The 21,220-nt window shown below is 49.5% G+C and overlaps 5 protein-coding genes across 5 annotated transcripts; 2 read left to right on the top strand and 3 right to left on the bottom strand.

The window, feature by feature from the left end:
• Positions 1-859: 859 nt before the first annotated feature.
• Positions 860-9,168, bottom strand: T310_6161 (Lovastatin nonaketide synthase; the record flags this gene model as incomplete). Its single annotated transcript, XM_013470995.1, has 10 exons — positions 860-2,341; positions 2,395-3,720; positions 3,873-4,723; positions 4,762-5,502; positions 5,544-6,938; positions 7,004-7,065; positions 7,235-7,638; positions 7,688-8,555; positions 8,650-8,845; positions 8,970-9,168. The coding sequence occupies 10 exons, from the start codon at positions 9,166-9,168 to the stop codon at positions 860-862; spliced, it is 7,524 nt and encodes a 2,507-aa protein (XP_013326449.1).
• Positions 9,169-10,507: 1,339 nt separating this feature from the next.
• Positions 10,508-12,440, bottom strand: T310_6160 (uncharacterized protein; the record flags this gene model as incomplete). The annotated part of the gene is made up of 6 exons (XM_013470994.1): positions 10,508-10,845; positions 10,931-11,046; positions 11,128-11,268; positions 11,316-11,687; positions 11,751-12,156; positions 12,203-12,440. 6 exons carry the CDS (start codon positions 12,438-12,440, stop codon positions 10,508-10,510), a joined length of 1,611 nt encoding a protein of 536 aa, XP_013326448.1.
• Positions 12,441-12,955: 515 nt separating this feature from the next.
• Positions 12,956-13,921, top strand: T310_6159 (uncharacterized protein; the record flags this gene model as incomplete). The annotated part of the gene is made up of 2 exons (XM_013470993.1): positions 12,956-12,961; positions 13,127-13,921. 2 exons carry the CDS (start codon positions 12,956-12,958, stop codon positions 13,919-13,921), a joined length of 801 nt encoding a protein of 266 aa, XP_013326447.1.
• A 905-nt stretch (positions 13,922-14,826) lies between these two features.
• Positions 14,827-15,726, top strand: T310_6158 (uncharacterized protein; the record flags this gene model as incomplete). Its single annotated transcript, XM_013470992.1, has 5 exons — positions 14,827-14,901; positions 14,982-15,121; positions 15,165-15,352; positions 15,415-15,512; positions 15,622-15,726. 5 exons carry the CDS (start codon positions 14,827-14,829, stop codon positions 15,724-15,726), a joined length of 606 nt encoding a protein of 201 aa, XP_013326446.1.
• A 510-nt stretch (positions 15,727-16,236) lies between these two features.
• Positions 16,237-17,608, bottom strand: T310_6157 (ER membrane protein Wsc4; the record flags this gene model as incomplete). The annotated part of the gene is made up of 5 exons (XM_013470991.1): positions 16,237-16,254; positions 16,309-16,830; positions 16,925-17,023; positions 17,156-17,430; positions 17,482-17,608. The coding sequence occupies 5 exons, from the start codon at positions 17,606-17,608 to the stop codon at positions 16,237-16,239; spliced, it is 1,041 nt and encodes a 346-aa protein (XP_013326445.1).
• Positions 17,609-21,220: the final 3,612 nt, after the last annotated feature.

Raw genomic sequence — 21,220 nt, 5'->3', positions numbered from 1 at the left:
ACATTGGCTGTATCATATATAGTAAGTAGGCTCCCTTGTTCGTATTATATATTGTTAACATTGGATAAAGCTCACATGCACGAATTTGGACACAGTCTAAATTAGCCCCCTCATGACGCAAATGCAGTGTACTGTTAAGTATTCCAACAGTTCTATCTAAGCATCTATTGGCTAATTATCTAATTAGGGTTTGATATGTTGCATACTCCAATACAACTTCGAGGCGCACCCAACATAACATGCGACTAACTCCGTACAGCTGGGATTTAGGTTGCTTTAACTCCGACGAATGGTTTCTTTATTTTTATCTTTACTTTTCTTGGAAGAATAGATAATTTTTGCTCTTGTAATTCTCTCGATGTCAGCGATGACCATGTCGAATGGGATAAAGTATGCAGTAAATGTACCATCGCAACTCGCTGTGATTAGCAGGCCGATTATTTTCTTAGAGATGTCAACAACGAAAAACCTAGAATCATTCTTGGACGCAAATACTGTGTCTGCGTTTGATGACGTTGGTATTTCCCAGTCCGAAATATGCTTTCTGTAAACATTGTCGTTGACCTTGTCTTTCTCTTCCCCCTTTTGAGTTGAAGATCAGCTGGGGGCAGGATACCATGCTTAGAAATTCTCAGTTTGATGCAGAGTTCACCCGCATCTCAATTCATCGACAAAATTGTTGAACGAAGCTTGATGGGATTACATGTCATGTGAACGTTCAGTGCAGTCGACGCTCCTTCCATTTTTGGCACTCGACTGAGCCTGAGACTATTATTTCTTCTACCAGCCGGCATCAACTTCTCTTTCCCCCTTTCCTTCTGCCAACCTATACTTCAACCATTTTCTCGACGTATCAAAACTACATGTACTCTTCACTCCCATTACCCTCCGACAGCGACACTAGCTGGGTTTTTCCTTCTCCAGGCTTCAAGTGCCCCGCAACGAGTCTACTCTCACACACGACCTTGACACTTAACTCCGTGATGGGCATGGTGCCCAAGATGTCCAGCAAGGGTATGTCGGCTGCCAGGACTTTCGCGAGCCACGTGCGGAACTCTACAGCTACCAGGCTTTCAACCCCGTTGCTGCTGACACTTTTGCTGGGGTCGATGTTTTCGACTGAGATATTAAGCAGCTTCGAGAGCTTTGTGCGAATCGCGTCCGCGACAACGGCAGCCGCGTCCGCCAAAGACGTTGCTGATTCCAATAGAGAAGCAATATTCAGTCCGGAGGCGCTCTCCTCGCCTCCGGGACCGGTTGTGGCACTGGAACTTGTCGAGGCCAGTTGGGTGAACAGCGGCATGTGTAGCCACGAGGGCGTGGGCATGCCCCGGGCCCGGTATTCTGCCGCAGTTGTCACAGACGAAGCTATCTGAATGGGCCTCTTAGATGGTCCAGTGGGTTTGACGCAGTATTCGATCACGCTGTGTATCTCCTCTTCGCGGACGGAGCCCAGCAACGACGCGACGTATTTTACATGGCCCAGCAGCTGGCGATTCTCGGCCACATAGCCAATGGAAAGAAGCGTGCCCAGATCGAGAGACGTGGCATGGAGACCGAGAGATACACGGTGAGCCGCCAGTGCGTCCTGATATGTGTTTCCCGCTGCATAATTTGCTTGTCCACGATTTCCCACAAGGCCCGTCGCGGAGGATAGGAGAATGAAGAAATCCATGTCTCTTGGGAGACAGGCGTGGAGGTTCCAAGATCCTTGGACCTTGGGTCGTGTGGCCGCCCGAAACTTCTCATAGCTCATGTTCTCGAAGATCTTGTCGGCAAGAACCATTGAGCCCTGGATACAACCTCTTATAGGAGGAAGACTGGTTTTGCACTCCTCCAGAACAGCAACAAGGCGATCTTTATCTGAGACATCACAGGAAAACACACGAACAGTAACTCCCCGACTCTCGAGTTCTTGGATCGTCTCTTGAGCAGCACTACTTGCTGCACCAGAACGTGAGAGGAAAATTAAGTTTTTCGCACCTCGTGAGGCCATCCATCGAGCGATACTGCGGCCGATACCCCCAAAACCCCCTGCAAGAACGTAGGAGGCTTTTTCTTCGAATTTCATCTGAACTGGTGGTCGTGGAACGACTGGGACGATAGCATCCTCCGTCGGGACAAGTACGGTCTTTCCCATGCCTTTTCCCGATTGCAGCACCCGGAAGGACTCCTCTAGATGCGAGTAATTGAGGACTTTGGTTGGTGTTGGCTCTTTGATTTTTCCTTCAGTGTACAGACGTACAGTTTCCTCAATCAAGCCAACATTCTCCTTGGGCCGGTACCGCACCATCGTCGGCAACTCGACACTGCCCATGATAACATTTCGAAGAAAAGGGTTCTGGGAAGCGACCTTAGTCTCAAAACATCTGAAAGGTTGGGCTTGTGACTTACCAGTGTAACTTCTCCATTATTCTGTGCGTCTTTCTTTCCAATTTCAATAAATCGGCCAAAAGGTGCAACACATTCCCATGTCCGACTAAGGAACTCTCCCGCAAGAGAGTTCAAAACGACGTCAACCCCCCGGCCATTTGTCATCCTCATGATTCCCTTGGCAAATGACAAGTCTCGACTTGAAAATATGTGATCCTTTTTGACACCATACTTGGTCATAAGGAGATTGGCCTTCTCGGGAGTGGACACTGTTGCAAAGATCTCTGCGCCAACAAGATTTGCTAGCATTATGGCGGCCTGTCCCACTCCAACGGCTGCACTGTGAATCAAGACAGTCTCACCTTGGCTCAGTCTGGCAAGATGATAGAGCCCATAAATCGCGGTCACATAGATAGAAGGTAGCGAGGCAGCGACCTCAAAGCCCATGTCTTTGGGTATGATGGCTACCAGATCCTCGATCACTCTGCCGTATGTCTGAAAGGTTCCGGTCCTCCCAATTCCGTCCATGTAGACAACATGATCACCGACCTTTACTTTCTTTACAGCAGGCCCAACCCGAGTCACGATGCCGGCAGCCTCATTGCCGAAAGTCATGGCGTTATGCTCGCCCATTGCCATCATGATGTCGCGGAAATTCAGACCAACTGCTTTGACCTTGATTTCGACGTCCAATTCACCAAGAGGCTCAAACCAGACCGGATCTGTTTCAAATTGGAGTTTGTTCAACATGCCTGGAGCTGTTGTGAGTCTCAAAGGTCGCTCAGCTTCGGCCTTGCCCAGAGGAACCATCTGGGCTGTTGGCTTCGATACCTTGGCAGTCAAGTAGTCGTTCATTTCGGTGGCATCGACGAGACGGTTTGTGAAAAACACACCGTCTTGAAAAACGTATTCGCCGTTGTCCTTGTCTGTATTTGACTTTGCATATTGATGATCAAAAGTGTCGAGAATAGCCTGTACCATGATCCCCTGCGAGGGGCGTGGGTCAGAAATGGCCAAGGTGACCAAATTAGGGCCCTCAAGATCTCGTTCCCAGCGTACTGCCCGAATGAGTCCTGCAATCATGTTTAGCTCCGGGTTCGACGTGAAGTCTCCAGTTACCCAGAGTAGTCCATCACAAGTGGACAAAAGGTGTCTGATATTGGCGAACTCTTCTTCAGTCGGGTCTGCGAGCACAGAGCGCTCCAGCTCCATCAAGGAGACACAGTGAGTATTCCTGAGATCCCTATTGCTCAGGTCTGTATACTTGGCAATCGGACAATTCTGAAGACCATATTTTTCAATCCATTTGTCCGTAAGTGAGGATGCAAGGTCATCTTGAGCCTGACTCTGATGACAATAAGCGTCTCTGTCGAAATCCGGCTCTGATACGCTTCATTGCCAACTGCGGAGGCGACAAGGATGCTGAACCCATGCAAATCCGGGTCTTGTCTATCTTTCAAGCTCATGTCAACTCCAGAAAAGCCAGTGTCTCGCAGTACCCTTCCCCACTCCTCTTCGTTGATCCAGGCGCTCCATTTCCGAATGGGTTCTACGCCCAGCCACCAGCCTGCTAGCTGACCGAAGGCGAGAGGTGTGGGAAGAAAATCCTGTCTAATTCCCTCATAGAGAATCAGCCTGCCTCCAGGCTTGAGCAAAGACCGGACATGTTTCAAAGTCTTTCGGAGGTCTGCTGTGGCATGCAAGACGTTGCCTGCTACAACAATGTCATACTCTCCTTTGGCAAATCCTTGTTCCTGCGGATCAATCTCAATGTTTAGGGTTTGAAAATCCAGGATGTTCCTCCAGCTCTTGTACCTCTCCTTGGCTTTCTCAAAGAACCAGGCAGAGATATCGGTATAGATATATTTTGAAATCCTTGACGATTTGCCAGAGCTTTGTTCATGGGAAGGCAGAGGACTCAAGGTTTCCAGAAAGGCTGTGGTCAAACTCCCTGTGCCAGCGCCAATTTCCAAAATATTCAGATCAGTGCGACTATGTCCAATCAAGTCGATGTATGCCCTAGTCAGGTTATGAAGGTCCCCTGTGCCAACCATCTCGGAATATATCCTATCGAGGAGATCGTCCATACCAAACATGAGATAGAGAGGGTCGACTTCTTTCTTGAGGACTCGAACGATGTTCGATCCCGTGCGAATGCACAGTGCACCTTCCACTCCCTTTCCTGCAATCTGACGGTAGAATTCCTCCTTGAACTCCTTATCATCCTTGTATTGCATCCACCGGGATAATGGCAAGTGGGTTATGGAGTCCGATTTGAGAAGCCTGGCTTGCTGCAGGAGCCATTGGTAATAGTTTTGGAAATGCCCCTCGTACGATTCGGTAGGGATATCTTTGAGCTCGTCCAAGGCGTCCTAATCATCAGCATACAGGCTAATTGAAGGTCCTGAACCTCTCGCCGTCGATCTTCGATTTCTTTCTCCGTCGAAAGAGCCACGTTTGGAATCCGATCAGATTTCAACAGGTCGACATCGGGCTTCCACTCTACAGTATGGCAGAACTTGGCGGTTCGTGTACCTGTCGACTCATTGTTCGAGATTGGGGAGGCTTTCCGGCCCCTAATCGACACTCTCCCTTCGTCGACTTCACCATCCCAGATCATGATGATATCGCTTTCATACTTCTGAGCAGCGACTGGAGTGGACCTGGCATGTCCCCGAAATGTATGACCGGTGCTGCTGCTGCTAGAAGAGGACACCCATACCTCTCGCATAAATGTTGGCAGCATAGCTGTTGACAGCATCTCTTCTCCAATACTGTCAAGAATGGAAGCAAGGAATAAATGTAACACACTATCGAGGGTGCATAGGTGAATGACGTGTGGACGCATGAATTTCTTCGGCATTGAGCTTAAAACATCTGGAACAGTGACAACTCCAGTCGCTTCTCCTTTCCCTTGTGCCAGTTTCACATTGGAGAGGTTCTTGAATAGAGGCTCGAATGTGAGCCCGACGTCGCACAAATTTTCATATGTCCGAACCATATCCAATGGAGACCGGCAAGTCTGGGAAGCCTCTTTCAGCGCTTCTCGCCACGTGCGAGACTCCTCCTCAGCTTCGCGGCCACTGTCAATGATGTTTGCCGTGGTGGTAAGCTCAACTTCTACATATCCTGTACAATGCTCAATCCAGTCATCGCCAGTTGGAGCGTACGAAATGATGCCGAAATTCCATTTGAGCGTTGTGTGCTCGACTCGTCCATTCGTGACATAGATATCATCACTTCGACGCCGTCTTTCGTAACAGGAACGTTTAATACCGTTTTAATGGCGATGTCCCTGAGCCGGTATCCAGAAATCGGTAAATTCGGGTCCGAAATTTGCTTTGCGGCCTCAATGGCCATCACTATGTATCCGACGCCGGGGTATATGTAGCTGCCCGTCACGACATGGTCTCTTAACCAAGGATTCTCTGAAAGGCGTATGATATAACGCCACCGTGGTTCCTCAGCGTTCCAATCGGCGACCGGCGCTCCAAACAGGTCATGTTTTGGATGCTTCCTCAGGCGGATGTTTCTGGTGATCCGACTTTCGCACCAGATCTTGTTTGAGTGATCGAAGCGGTAGGGTGGAAGCGTAACGAGCATTTGTGGGTGGATGGAAGCAGATGTTTCATTTGCGCGGCGAATATTAACTGGGTACCCTCTGCTGTTCAAATAGCCGGCAGCCGTGAGAATTGTGCTGACACCCGGAGAGTTGCGGTTCAGAACTGGTAGATATTCGATTGAAGCTACATTGTTATAGGCTTTGATTGTCTGCTTAATGGCGCTTTGCAACGCGCCATGGGGACCAACTTCCACGATCTCGTTGAGGAACACGTTCTCGGCTGTGTTGTTCATGCTGACTGATTTTTGACCCTTTGGAAGACCCTGGAAGCAGGCTGCAGTCAAACTCTTGGTGAAGTTCACCGGTGACACCAGGTTGTCGACCCAGTACTGAGGTGATTCAAGCACGTCTGAATCCACCAACTGACCAGTGACAGAAGAGAACATGTGAACGTCCTGGGAGGACGCAAGTTTGTCGGTTGACTTGATGTCTCCCAGCAGTCTGCAGTATTCGTCGGCCACTGCTTTCATGTGACTTGAATGGTAAGCATTTGAGACAGTCAACTTGTGTGCAAACACGGAGTCTGCATCGAGTAATGCTTTTAGAGCGTCCACCTTTGCTTCGTCCCCGGAGACTGTATTGTTTGATGGACTGTTGTAACAAGAGATGATGAGCTCTCCCGCAAGACTGCTATCAACTTTCTGCAAGTAAGGCGCGAGATCACTTTCCGAGAGGCCAACCGCCATCATAACACCTTTAGTTGGATGCTTGATAGAAGATACAATGCCGCGAAAGTAAGCCACTTTCCAGGCTGCCTTGCGACCGAGTTTCCGAGCACAGTAAGCAGCAGCAATCTCTCCGGAAGAGTGACCTACAACTCGACTCGGTAGGATGTTCCAGCTTGCCAGAAGATCGACAACAGCGATTTGCAGAGCAGCACATGCCACATGTGCAACGGCAGGTTGGTTGATCCTTGTGTTTGTTTTATCTCGATGGAGTTCATCTGACTTTAATTAGTTCTCATTCCTATGCAAAAATTCAGGTAATATAAAGATTAGAGGAACCTACCGATCAAAGACCACGAGCTGCCTAAGCTCCTCATATATTCATCTGCAGCCTCGAGACTCTTTCTGAAGACAGGGTAGACGAAAAGTTCGCGCCCCATGGCATACCACTGAGCTCCCTGGCCAGTGAAGACGACGCCCAGTCGAGCAGGAGATCTACCTGCTCGCACCGGATTGGAAAGCCCAGCCCCCGACTCAAGGCAGTCAATGAGCTCATGGAGTGTCGATGTCGTACAGAAGCTCCTCCACGCAAAGTCGGTGCGCCTGCTGGAAAGCGTGTGAGCTAAATCGGCGAGATATTGGAATTTCCTCGCCCTCAGTCATTGGCGGCAACGACTTCAAGTGCTGTGCGTATGGTTTTGCGTTTCTCTGTACGCCGTTCTCGTCAAACGCAGAGAATAGGAAAAGCAGAGTTGCGTTGGTGCTAACATGACCATTGCCATTCGTGTTGCCATTTTCTTCACTGCCAAACTGATGGCCATTATCCAGGGACTTCTTCGACTTGACTTCATGTCTATCACTGACTGCACCATTTATAAGCTCATATCCTGCCAAGTCGAGGCGAGCACACATGCGCTGGATGTCCTCCTCAGACGGTACAGTTGGTACAGTTCTGTGAATGCCCTCCAGCCGGTGAGACTTGAGGTAATGGTATCAAGAATGGCATGAGAATTCGTTCCACCAAAACCCATGGAGTTGATAGAGATCCTTCTTTGCCCTGCTGCTGGCCAGGAATTTTAGGGTTAACTCGTTCAAAGTTGGTGTTTGGAGGTATAACATCCGATTCGAGGATCATGACAGACTTGATGAGACTGGCAACTCCTGAGGCACCTTCAAGATGGCCTATGCCTGACTTCATGGCGCCAATATAGAGGGGAGCTTTCCTAGTGCTAGAGCTAGTATTGAATGCTTGAGCAATGGCGCGTGCTTCGATGGGATCACCAGCTGCGGTCCCTGTGCCGTGAGCTTCGATGAAAAGCGTATCTTCCGGGTTGAGTCCAGCTCTCGCATAAACATCACGGATGAGCGCAGTCTGTGCCGTGCCGTTCGGCAGAGAGATACCAGGAGTACGTCCATCCTGGTTTACACCAGATCCACGGACCACTGCTCTAATCGTATCTCCATCGCGAAGGGCATCTGAAAGCCTTTTCAGAATAACCGTCCCTACCCCTTCTCCACGGGAGTATCCATTGGCCCTATGGTCGAAACTGTAACATAACCCGTCCGGCGACAGGAAACCATGATGGGACATGGCGACAAAGTCATTCGGCCACAGCAGCACATTCACTCCACTGACGACAGCCATCTCACTCTCGCCAGCGGTTAGACTCTGACAGCCTAGGTGAAAGGCCACCATGCTGCTGGAACAAGCCGTGTCGACGGTGAGGGAGGGCGCCTTGAAATCATAGAACCAGCTGATGCGGTTCGCGAGGATGGAGTTCGACATGCCCGTCGGCTTGTATTTGGCCGACACCTCCGGGTCGTTGTTCAGCAGCTGCAGGAAGTCGTGGTTGAAGCCGCTGACGAAGACGGAGGTCATGGAAGACATTGCCTTGCTGAGGGGGATTCAGGCTAGGGTTCTAGGCGTCAGCTATTGAGATAGATCAACAAGCTGGTGCAGGGTCTGGACCATTCTCAAACGCATGATACACATTTTCCATTAGGATCCTCTGCTGGGGGTCCATGGTCATGACTTCGGTTTTGGTGATGCCAAAGAATTGCGAGTCGAAGGAGGCCGGGTCGCCAGCGATGAAGTGGCCGCCTTGCAATAGCCATAGCTTAGTTAACGAGAGAATGAAAAGAAGAGTAGGGGAAGAAAAGTCTACTCGCGAGGGGTAATAAATATCTTTAATACTAAACGCATTCATTAGAAAACAAAACAACACAGATCATATTATCATGAGCTTTTTTTTACTAGACAGAACAGATGATATACATAGGTAGGTAGGTAGGTAGGCAGATGCACTCACAGTCCCCCCAATTCTCCGAATCAGGATGATAATGACTCTGATGATTGACCCGCTCACTGGGAAAAGGCGTCATTGCGTTCCTCGCCTGCAGAAGGAACTTCCAGAGATTCTCATTCGTGTCCGCTTCCTGCGGGAGGCGCGCTGCCATGCCGATGATGGCGATGGCATTGCTTGCGCTGTGGTTGTTGGTGTAAGGCATATTTCTATTTGCTTCTGCTTCTGCTCGTGGTTGTTCTACTGTATTCCCCTGTGAAAAGGAAAAAAAGCCTTAACGTTATTTATTTTCCCTTAGAAGGTTTTCTAGTATAATCGTTGGAAATAGAGAAACAGAGAGAGAAAGAGAAACAGAGATCAATATATAAACTGGTCGAGTATCGAATACATCTGCTAGTGCCTTAAGCGGGTCGTCCAGGATTCTCGACATCAGAGACATTCCCATTCCATAAATCGAGTCAATGCTATGTACGCAGTTGTTGGTTGAATCTATCCGTATCCGAGTCATGTCGTCTATCCACAATTGATATTTTTTTTGTTTCCTTTCCTCTCAGCATGGAATGTCTGACTATGACTGGAGTATAAGCACTATCTTTTTTTTTTCGCAAAAAGAAAAAAACATAACATTGGAGCACGCTATAAGTTTCAAATTCACTAAGACTCTAACGTCACGGCATTCCTTTTTTTGGTCCAGTCTCCAGGACAGGAACAAGACATGACGTATTATCAGAACTATCAGGCAAAGAATTGGACAGGTTAGGAAATTGCCATCCCTGCCAGGGCCCACAACTCGAACCGAAGCCTTTGTGTAACAGGAGTATGTCCTCGATACCTGCTCCGGAGTAATGTATGTATGACTGACTCGTGATGAAGCCCTATAAAGCCCCAAAAAGATCTTCAAAATGTGACCTGTTCTAGGAAAAAGTGTATATACCGCCAGTGATCTGTAGATATATACTTATTACATCACTGTGCATGCGTACAATTCCTTTGTCTACTGCATGTACTGCACATACAGTACTGTACTACGTACGGGACGGCGGTGTATAAACTACGTACGGAGTAATCCGCATATAATGTACCTAGGTGGATCTATTTAGTACTAGCGACTATGTGGGTATTTTCAGAATACATATGTATCTATCTCAGGCGTAATGAATGAGAGATAGGACTAAACTGGTTAACCTTTGGTAAGCAAAACGAAACGATTAACATGAATTAGGTAGGTCCCTATTCATTATTCTAGAGATTCAAGACCTTTTGTCTACATATATAGTAGCCAGTTAGATAGCTGTGTAGAATAAGCTAGAATAGATAGATACATAGGTACAGTACATGCATACGAGTTATGGAGTAAAGCTTGTCTGTGTCACCTTACTCGAGTCCTAGTCACCGCATTTTGCTATTACCTGATTCGGCTCATACAGTTTACTCAATTTGGTAATTCGTACACACATCCATCGATCCTTAAACCATCATGCACCTGAACTGTCAATCTTCTGACTCATAACCGTCAAGCAGGACTACTGTCCGCAGTATAACAATCACTCCGCCGAGTCATGTATCCCCCCGGTCAGCATATCAACCCCCTTGACACTCCTCCACTCCATCAGAAGCGAAAAGAGAAACCCCACCGAGGCCGTCGCGATGGACGAAATGAACGCCTTGGCGATCGACACGTTGTACGCTTCCAGCACCCCGGCCAGCTGCTCTGGCGGCGTGATGCTGCGCAGATTCGTCGGTCCGGCTGCGGTGACGGCGCTTGCGTTGACGAGAGGTGCGTCCAGAGGGAGGATGCTGTTCAGGGTGCTCAGGAAGATGTTTTGCCCGATGGCTAGGCCGATTGTGCCGCCGATGGAGTGGGAGAAGATCATGATGGCGTCTGCAGAGCAACAGCTTATTAGGAGAAACAAAGCAGGAAAGAAAGAAGACAAAAGAAAAGGAAGAAACGAAATTGCTTAGCATACTTGCGGACGACATGTCCTTCCTGCTCGAGACGACTTGAGCAGCGATATAAGGAATTTGCACGGATGCCCCCAGTCCCGCTCCAGCAACAATCTGATACCCTATCAAGGTGGCCGCACTGGAGTTGACTTCCAGCGTATAGAGCAGCCCAGACCCAACGATGAAGGTGATCGCTCCCAGCCAGACGAATGGGACGTACCATCCCAGAATTCCGACAAAGACACTCACTGCCAGTGAGGCAGCTGTGTTGCTGATCTGACAGGGGATAATGTCCAGGCCGGATTGCTCAGGAGTGGACCCTTTGACGGCCTGGAAGTAGATCGGGAGATAGTAGACGTGGCTGGAGTATATCAGTTCACATCGTGCCTGGAATAGCTCTTTGCTCACACATAAAACCCCATCGACAGGAAGCAAGAGAAGAGCGACGAGCCGAGAATCGTCCTCTGCTTGAAGAATAGTTTAGATGGGATGGTTGCCCTGTCACCGCGTTTCCATTGACTGACGCAGAAGAGAATCGTAATCAGGCCTGATGCCAGGATGCACCCCCAGACCCTGGCATCAGACCAGGCGTACGTCGTTCCGCCCCATTCGATGCCTAGCAGAAACGTGGTGATACCAGCCAGAAGGAGGATTCCGCCTAGCGGATCCAAAGCAGCCAGACGTTCTTTCAGGCTCATTCCGGATAACGGAGCTGCTCTGTTCTTGAAGATCAGGACAATCCCGAATGCGACACCTCCGCAGGGCAGGTTGATCCAGAAACTAGAAAGAAATCAGTTAGCTGATTGACATGCAAGTCGTCAAGGCTGTAACTGGACGTCTTACCACCACCGCCAGCCAAGTCGATCAGTAAGAACACCCCCCAAAGGCGGGCCCGCGACGTTCGAGACGCCCAGCATGCTGGACAACAAGGCAATATAGGGCGCGCGTCTCCTCAACGGGACCGACATGGCTATAATGTTCATGTCGCCCGAGAACAGCGCCGCAGCGCCGACGCCCGCGAGGGCTCGACCGACGATCAGCATGATGGAAGAAACGGCCACAGCACAGAGCACGGAGCCGAGCTCGAAAACCAGAATCCCGCAGAGAAAAGTCCATTTGGTGTCGAAGTAGTTGTAGAGCATCCCGAAGCTGGGCTGCACCGCGGTCTGCGTCAGCAGATACGACGAGCCGTACCAGCCGACATCGTCGAGAGAATGGAAGGTGGCTGTGATTTGGGGGATTGCGGTAGCTGGGTAGTCAGCATGGGAAGAGAAGATATTTGGCAGGAGACTTACCCAGGATGCTGGTATCTAATGAGACGATCAGGGCACACAGACACAGTCCTAGCGTGAGTATCGCCAGCTGAAAGTTGTTGTTGCTGTCATGATCTGACTCCGCTGCCTCGTGTTGTGCATCTCTGCCAGATGTCTCGGTAGAACTCCCTGGATCCGTCAACGCTTTCTCTGAAAGCGCCAGCTCCGGTGAGAATGAGGGTCTACTCGAAGTCGCCTCTGAGCTTTCGACAGAATGCATTGCAGCGTAGTTCAGCTATCTATGCAGAGTCTCTACCACAGTGATGCGGTGCTGAAAACATCCGAGAGGGGAAGTCTCGATGAAAGAAGTCTTGTCCGGCGGACTGACGATCTGCAATAACATCCATGTCAACTAGCGCCTTGGCCTGCTGTCAACCGCTTTGTGACCCGGGAAAATGTGGCTGAAAACGCGCATTCTGTTGGATGGGTCGCCGATTAAGGGTATGCGGTGGTAGACTAGGATTAGCCATGGTGTTAAGTGCCGCAAGACAAACGCACATGTCGGTACATGTCTGTACTCTGCTGTGCAACCGGCACTTAAGCTGGGAATGAAGTAATAGTCCAGGTTGGAGTCGGCAGCATTCTTGGTCTGTTCTTTGTCTGACAGGCAGGCTTATTTTATGCAATTGAATTAACGGCATTACCTGAAGTATCCTATCCAGTCGTTCGACATGTCTTCTCGTGAATTCTGTCGACCACCAAGTCATCTACCTTAGTGACATCGAATTGTCAATCATGAATGTCCTCTGTCTGCACGGTCGAGGATCGAACAACGAGGCAAGTAACAATACGCATGTTTCGATTGAATTGATCGCGGACTCATCGAGGACTCTCGGATCTTCAAGCTCCAGACAGGCAGGTTGCGAATGATCTTTCTGTTAGGACCCTGCTGAATCAGATATCTAGCTTCTTTGCGAGCAGACCTTCCTGACTTTACATTCGAATTCATCCAAGGGACTGTTCTGCATACCGAGGGTACGTCCAGTGCAGTACAGATTCCCCAATGAACTGCTTCCATGGAGCAAATTAAGATCGAATGCGCAGGAAACTGGTCCCTCTTCACAACTACAGACCGAAGACGAAATCCTCCGGCTCATAGACACCGAGGGCCCCTTTGACGGCGTGATCGGCTACTCTGGCGGCGCTGCGCTGGCGGCACAGCTCATCATTCGGGACATCCGGGAGAATCCATGGAAGCTGTCCCACGAGAGGGTATTCCGGTGGGCGGTGTTCATCAACGGCGGGACGCCGCTCGACGTGTTTCGCCTGTCAGACGTCGAGGCGAAGGAGGGCGTGATTGAAGCGGCTGAGTCTGAACCAGTCAAAGAGGCGGCTGCCATCTTCCTTCGGCCGTCGAATGTGCGCGTGCGGCAGGAAACAGATAAACAACACCCAGACTATGACCCCACGCAGATCAAGAAGGATCTGAAGGCGCTGCAGACGCGGCAGCTGGTCGATGGGCGGCTGTTCATGACGAATGGAGTGATGGTAATCACACGATACAATGCGGCGATCCAAGGCAGGCTGATTGACATTTCCACGCTGCACGTCCGCAGCCCGACGGTCAAGAACAGACACTGGGGATTGGAGCTGATGGAGCTGTGCGAGCAGTCTCTTGTCAGAGAGTTCTTCCACCAGTACGACCATGACTTTCCGCGAGGCCGGACCGAGAATGAAGAAGATTGCAGAGTTGATCCGTGAGACGGCAGAACGAGCTTAAAATGCAGAAATTCAGATGAATTATTCTTTCTACTTCTCCAGTCTGCTGATGCCATCACTCGAAGCAGTCACCTAGAAATGATCTTACAGGGCTGGAGCTAGTGATATACGGTAGTATTACTACATGAATAACCTTTAAGTACACTAATCTCCTTTCCTCTCAAATCTTTTACTTATACTGTACCTAACGTACTGTACCTACCCTAGCTAAACGAAACGAGATACACGACACATACAATACGATCTATATCAGCTGTCAATATACCCGGTATACAAGAGCCTCTCGCATAGCCAGGTAGATACAAAATTAACTCTACCCCTAGGGTATAGACAGATAAATAAACCTCACGTACATACATGTTCTGAAGGTTATGACTCAACTCCAACAAGAAAACGACAGAGGAAACAAACAAAAAAAGAGTTAATAAATAGAATTCAATGTAACCAACATAACTTAAATACTTCCTAATCTATTGTTATTGTCCTCATGGGCTGGATGGATTATGGCCGGCGGACTTAAGGATCCCGTATTCACGGAGTTAAGGAGTACAACCAACATGATGCAATACAGAGAAATCCTCGTATAAGAACGAATTATTGATAGTCGTTTGTGTTGGATGATACGTTAGTAGAAAACAAAAGAAAAGAAGTGTTTTGCTCTATATAATCCAACTCTATTGTTGCCATTCAGGACATATACAGACGTACCTACTACAACCTTAGAATCTAATTAATCCAGTCCAATTCTAATTGTCATTGATCTGATTAAGCTGATTAACAAAACAAACACATCATTTATTTATTTACCTGGCATACATCTCTATCTACACCTATCCATCCCTCCTTGATATACAGCTATACTGCATCTGCATCGACGAATCTCAACAATGACCACGACCACCTACCAAGTAACAGACTACCTCCTCGACCGCGCCAACATCCACGATACAGTAACCAGATTTGTACGTAACTGCACTTCGAAAACCTGACCACTTACTTAATATGCAATAACATACCTAATATGAATAATGACTGCATGCAGGCCCTCACCATCGACCTCCACGACTGGACCCAACTCGCCACGGACGTCCTGGCCGACCAAGTCATCATCGACTACACGAGCATGTTCGGCGGGGAGCCGCAGCGAGTGACGCCCTCGGAGCTGGCAGCGCAGTGGAAGCCGTTGGTCGAGGGGATGGATGCGACGCAGCATGTGTATACGTAGGTTGTCACTCAGTAGTCGTCTTCCTGACTTGCTCTCTCTGAATGTTGTTGCTGTAGATCCCTCCTCATCAACCTCCCCCCAGCCGGACCCTGAGACGCCTATCCCCGACAAGGCGACCGTCGTCGCGAATGCCATGGCCACGCTCACGAAAAAGGGAGGCGTTTGGGGATCCGAGGACACAGAATGGTGTAAGCAGCGCCTCTTTTGCATGTTTATTTGACAGACAGTAGATCACTGATGTGAATGATAGGCCCGTGGATATTTCGAATTGATCCGCCTGCCCACCGACAAATTGCCGTCCGGCAAGAATCCCTGGAGAATCTCGCATCTGCGCGTCGAAAACATCTGGTATGCGGGCAATGGGCAGATTCTGCACGGATCTTTGTAATGGTAATAGAATAATGAATGTGCAGTGATAATAGAATAGTGAATGTGCAGATCGTACTACTTCCTGCAGTCTAAGACTGATCGAGGCTACATTACGAGTTCTGCAAGTCACTTTGCTAGACTGTCATCATTCGTATATCTATGTGCTCAACGCCTAACCTTCCATCCCATGTGATCGATAAAACACCCTCCGAGACAGTCGAGTGGGGTGCGCTCCCAAATCAACACCGCCAGCGCGATCCGCTTCCTCAAATGTGTATGTGCTCGAAGGAAAAGACGAAATGAAAATGCTAACATTGCAAGTATCCGCCCAAAACATTCTGTCTCACACTGGTCGATAAGAATGACGCTCAGATTTTACATGGAACTAACAGCAATGGCAACAGATATGAGCCCGACCGTCTAGACTGCACATCTAGACCGGACGGCCTGATGAGATCGTGACGTCGTGCGAGATGCTCGGCGAGATGCAAATCCTATCCACGGCCCCTCCTGGACCGATGAAAGGTCCGAGCGAAAGGCGGGAGTGTAGGTCTAAAAGAAAATCGGAGAAACACGAAGGGAAGAATGGGTATCATTTATGAAGCAACGCTCCTCGCCGTGTTGTGCATGAAAAAAGGAAAGAAAGAAAGAACAACCAATATGTATGTAGGAAAAACACAATGAACGACGAATTGGGTTCCCCTCAATCGGGATTCGTGAGCTACTTTCCATCAGTACCCCTGGCCAACTCTCACTGTCGAGTTATCGCACTTACCCGTAAAACTGGCCGTGAGTAGTCCTGATCGTCCTGGAGCGACACGGTGCTGTGCCGGCTCCCGCTCGGATAGAGCACGGCATCCTGTTTCATGCGGCTGTCGGTAAAGGTAGGGGCTGGAGCGGGGCTCATATGATCTGGAGAGGACGATTTCTCCGAGTGCGGCGAGAACCAGCCCCGCATCAAACTCATCTGGGAGGCTTTGCTCTGCCGGCGGTTATCAAGTAAGGTGTCGTATCGCGAGTCGGGTGAGGCGACGTTACGCGAGTCGCGACGACGGCCGAAGAACCATAACCACAGTCCAAATGCCACCAGCGCGCCCACCCCCAATAGGGATCCAATGACGATACCAGCGATAGCTCCTCCGCTCAACCCGGAGCCGTGACTGTCACTGGAAGCTGCAGCAGTCGATGTTGGCGACGCCGGATTCACGACAGTAATGGTAACGGGCTGGCCTGCGACCGTTTGCACCGACACGATCGGCGCCGTGGTTGTAGGAGCACTGGTCGTAGGGGCGGTTGTCTGTAGAATCCGTCAGCATGAAATGAACAGCGACCGACAAACGACCAAAAAAAACAATGTTCTCCAAAGCGCAGCAGACCAAGGGCATTCATACAGAAGTAGAGGAAGAGGTCATGCTCGACTCAGGAGTCGCAGTTACAGTGACAGTTGAAGCCTCAGGCATTGAGTTAGTTGTGGTACTCCCCTGTGCAGGCTGTTAAACCAGACACTAGTTGAGTAACCGATACAGGACAGACAAGTACAGCAGACAGCAAAACATATGGAATCAACGACACAAGGAGGCATTTGGTCGGATTGAAACTTGAAAGGACTGGAATATACTAACCGTGTCGGTTGTAGCGGTCGTGCCGGTGGACGTTGCCCCCGCCGTTCCCGAGGGCTCGTGGTTGGAAAGCTGGATATAGGCATACAGATTGTCGGAAGTGTTTCCACAGTGGTCACTCGGATAGCCGGGACAAGGACTGTTGCAATTCGACGTACTGGTGGTGGAACCGGGGGCGTAGTTGGAGCACCAGCATTTCTCGCCGAGAATAATTGCGAACGCATAGTCCGCCGTGCATGTTTGTTGGCATAGACCGTTCGACTGAAAGATACTCGACTCTGCGCGCACTGGTCAGCATGGACCAAACCCGTAGACGGTACGCGACGTACTAGGATCAAAGGACGCGCCGGTGTTCTCGGATGAACAGTAGGTCAGCGTCACGGCGGCCGCAGGAGCTGGACCGTAGACGAGGGCAAAGAGGGCCCAGAGCGGAACGACGACCGACGAGAAAGCCATGGCGGAGGCTCAACTGTACGTTTGAATATCCACCACGGACAATGATACGCGGAACACGATGCCCAGGGCTGTCACCTGGCGTTGCGGTAATCAAGTCGACAGGTATAGTGACTGGGAGGTAGCAGGGTCATCGACCAGGCAAGATTGTTGGATGACTGTTCTAGAGGCAGATTCACGGGCACCGTCGAGATCGAGACGCTGCCTGACCTGGCCGGTAAGTTCAAAGCCAGACGGGCAGTTGCAGGGGAGAAGTCGGGGGAGATGGAGGAGAGGCATACCGAGGGTGGCCGCTGACCACAGGTTTTCCTCACACCTGCTCGGGAATGCAAGCAAACAATTCCTGGCGGCCGACAGAGCAGTGTCAAAGGACCAGCAGCACCATTGTCCAGACTGCGAGACCGACCTGGACGCAGAGCGACGAGCAGGCTGCGTGCGGAGAGAGAGAGGGCAAGGAGCGAGAGATGGCGAGGTTGAGAAAAGAGAAGGCACAAGCCGCAGCAGAAGCCACTGGCACCTTCCGTTGGGGGCTGGCGGGCGAGGGCGGGCGGGCAGCTGGATTGGGAAGGGACGTAATTGCGTGTGCGCGCGGTGAGAATGTTCCAGGCAGCTTTTGCAGGCAGTGAATATCGACTATTATAGCGCTGGCCCAATCGCACGCCGCGCTGCCGCCAGCCCGCTCCATCCAGATGATACAGCACGGAGCAACCTGGCGCGCTGCGGATCTCCCTGCCTGCCTTATCTCGGCTTGGTCGGCCGCTACAGATCGGCTTGGCCCATCGCCAGCCTCGGTGGCTGAAACGCGATCCAGTTGCGACGGGGCCGCAGACGACGCCTCCGACCCTGGCCTGCTCTGCAGCGATCAGCGCCGTCTGTCAGCAGGCAGGCCATACAGTCTTTATCGTCGCTATAAGCACAGAGTCTACTGGAGCAGGCGTCCTTCGATCGTCGAGTCGATCATCGACGTCAACGGGTGGTTATCTCGCGACAGTCACTACCTAATCTCCCAGTGACTGGTCGCTAGGACGAGGCCTGCGGAGCCACCGGAACAGTCAATACTCAATAACCACTGCCATAAATTCCCAGCTGATCCTCACGCTGCAGGGTCCGACTCCGCCAAGGCAAGATGCGCCAGAGCAACGATTATTAAGAGCCCACGATCTGACGACGGCCGCTACAATCGGCACTCGGGTCTCGCGGCCAGTGCCACTCCGGGCATAGTTGGCCCAAGTGACGTTTCTGGGATCGGATGGCGGTGGTCCAGAACTCGCCTTTTCTTAGCGTGTGATCATACATGGCATAGTGCTTGGGGCCAGGATCGAGCAACCCGGTTTTCCGGGCAACTGATAAACACGCAAAAGCATCCTAGGACTACAGTCTTGGATGGTCTTAGGATTCTCCGGGTACAGAGTACTCCTACCTGGTGAACATTCCACCCTACCTGTGGTCATTCCTTCATTAGATCGGAATGCTCGATCGCATGGCCGCGTCGGCAGACTCGCTTTGAGTCGTGCAAGAACAGCCCGCCGGAGGATTTTTCCGTCTGGAAAATAGAAACCTCGCAAACCAGACGACGGCCGACGTCACACCTGGCCAGCCATGTCCAAGCCTAACTTTCTTTGACAGGGGAGTCGAGCCGTGATTTGAGACAGATTGCATAATGGACTCTGCGGGGCTGCCGGCATGCTACCGCAGCCTGCCAACCGTCAGTCCTTGCTCTTTGAGTCGTCGTGTTTTAGTGCCAACCCCGCATGGCACCGATTAGCCAGGTTATATATACCTCCCCTCTTTCAACTGTTATTTTTACTCGATTATTACCGAGTATTAAGAGTTCAGGGTAAATAGGAGGTCAAAAATAGCATTCGTGACAAGCATTCGCGAGTCGTGACCTCTTTGTTTACGGTATGCAGTGTCACCTAACCTGAGGTATAACGGAATAATTCCGAGTTCTCGTACAGTCATACTCGTGCTCGACAATCATAAGTACGAGTAACGAAATAAAAATTTCCCCAGTCATTGACTGCGAATTCTATCCGCTATACACAGTGACTGCTATAATGCCCCAAATAGTAGTTAATATGCGTCTACTATTATATTATTATTTATGCTACTGTTTCAAATGCTATATCGGACTTAATCCGGAAAAAAAAAACTCTCATCCATGAATGACCTCATCATGCCTACACAAACGGTTCTCACTCCTAACAACGACAATAATAATAATAACAACAGTGGACCTCAATCGACCAGGTACCCCTACCTTAATGTATGTACTGTACTTAAACCTCCTTTGTGGCGCAGCACTTCATTCAATTCAGATTCGGACCGATCGGCCGGGCCAGCAGGACGTGGACCGTTTGAACTAACAGATTAGGTAGCTGGTCAGTCAGTAATTCAACCACTCTGGACTCAGTACGTGTTTGTGGAAGATCGATCAATAAATAAAAATAACAACTGTGTGGAACCATCTTGCTAAGTAGTAGTAGTACATACATACATGTACTTTGTACGATACTGTAGATAATCAATTAATTATTTAATTATGCTGCTGGAAGCCGAACGATCAATCTCTTCTTCATTGCATTGCGTCAGAATAATGAATGGATGGATGATGAATTACTCGAATTCAATTTCGAGCAGTCACTGACTGTCAAGACGAACAACTCAGCACTGCATCCAACAAAACAAACAAACGTTAAGTAAACCAGCACCAAATCAAATAAAAATAAAAATCAAATCAAATCGAACCCAGGACGTCAAAAAAAATATCGACATTTCATTTCAAAAAAGAAAGAAAAATCAAAATTTGTACAGTACAACAGTACGATCCTCAATCCGGTCCGTCGTCAATGTCATGGCTGCTGTAATAATACTCCGTACTCCTAGGGACAGGAGAAGGAAGAAAAAGTGGAGACACAAAAAGCTTTCCAACAAATAAGCAACACGATCAAACGCCACAATAATGCCAATGTGGGTACATCCATACCTTCCCATGCCCGTCCTTACAAGTTGCACCGCCACAACCAGAATAGCAGCAAAAAAAAAACAACAAAAATCATCCAATCCAATCAGAAGCAAGCAAACAAATCAAGCCGTTAGTTTCGATTTATTATTAAACTTTATTTTACTATTGACCGTTGAGCCAAAAATAAATATCCTATAATTACGGAGTATACGGAGTATACGGAGTAGTAATAATAATATAGCGGAGAGTGCAATATTAGTCGAAATTTTGAGTATTTGAGCCTGGAGAACGTTCCTGCAGAGTATGTACTGTACAGCAGTAGAGTACCTACCTAAAAGATCCTGTGGTAAGTACTGTATGTACCGTATGTAGGTATGTGCAGACATGCATACTACCCTGCAATTATAGACGCTATCCATCTACAGTACTCCGTACCTACACGTCTCTATGTATAGCCCCTATCCATTCCACCCATCCATGGATCCTGCAGAGTACATACATACTCTGTACAGACATACATCTGTATGTATGTGCTGTTCCTTGCACCTTTGTTCCTGACTTATGTGTGTACTTGTACTACTGACTTGACTGACGTTCTGACCCCTGAAATTTATTCCGCTCAAGTTTCCCATCAAAGAATGGAAGCCAAG

This window comes from Rasamsonia emersonii (assembly GCF_000968595.1).
Source record: "Rasamsonia emersonii CBS 393.64 chromosome Unknown ctg1118621760369, whole genome shotgun sequence".
NCBI lineage: Eukaryota > Fungi > Ascomycota > Eurotiomycetes > Eurotiales > Trichocomaceae > Rasamsonia > Rasamsonia emersonii.
The sequence above is the reverse complement of the archived record's forward strand: the minus strand, read 5'-3'. Positions and strand labels throughout refer to the sequence as shown.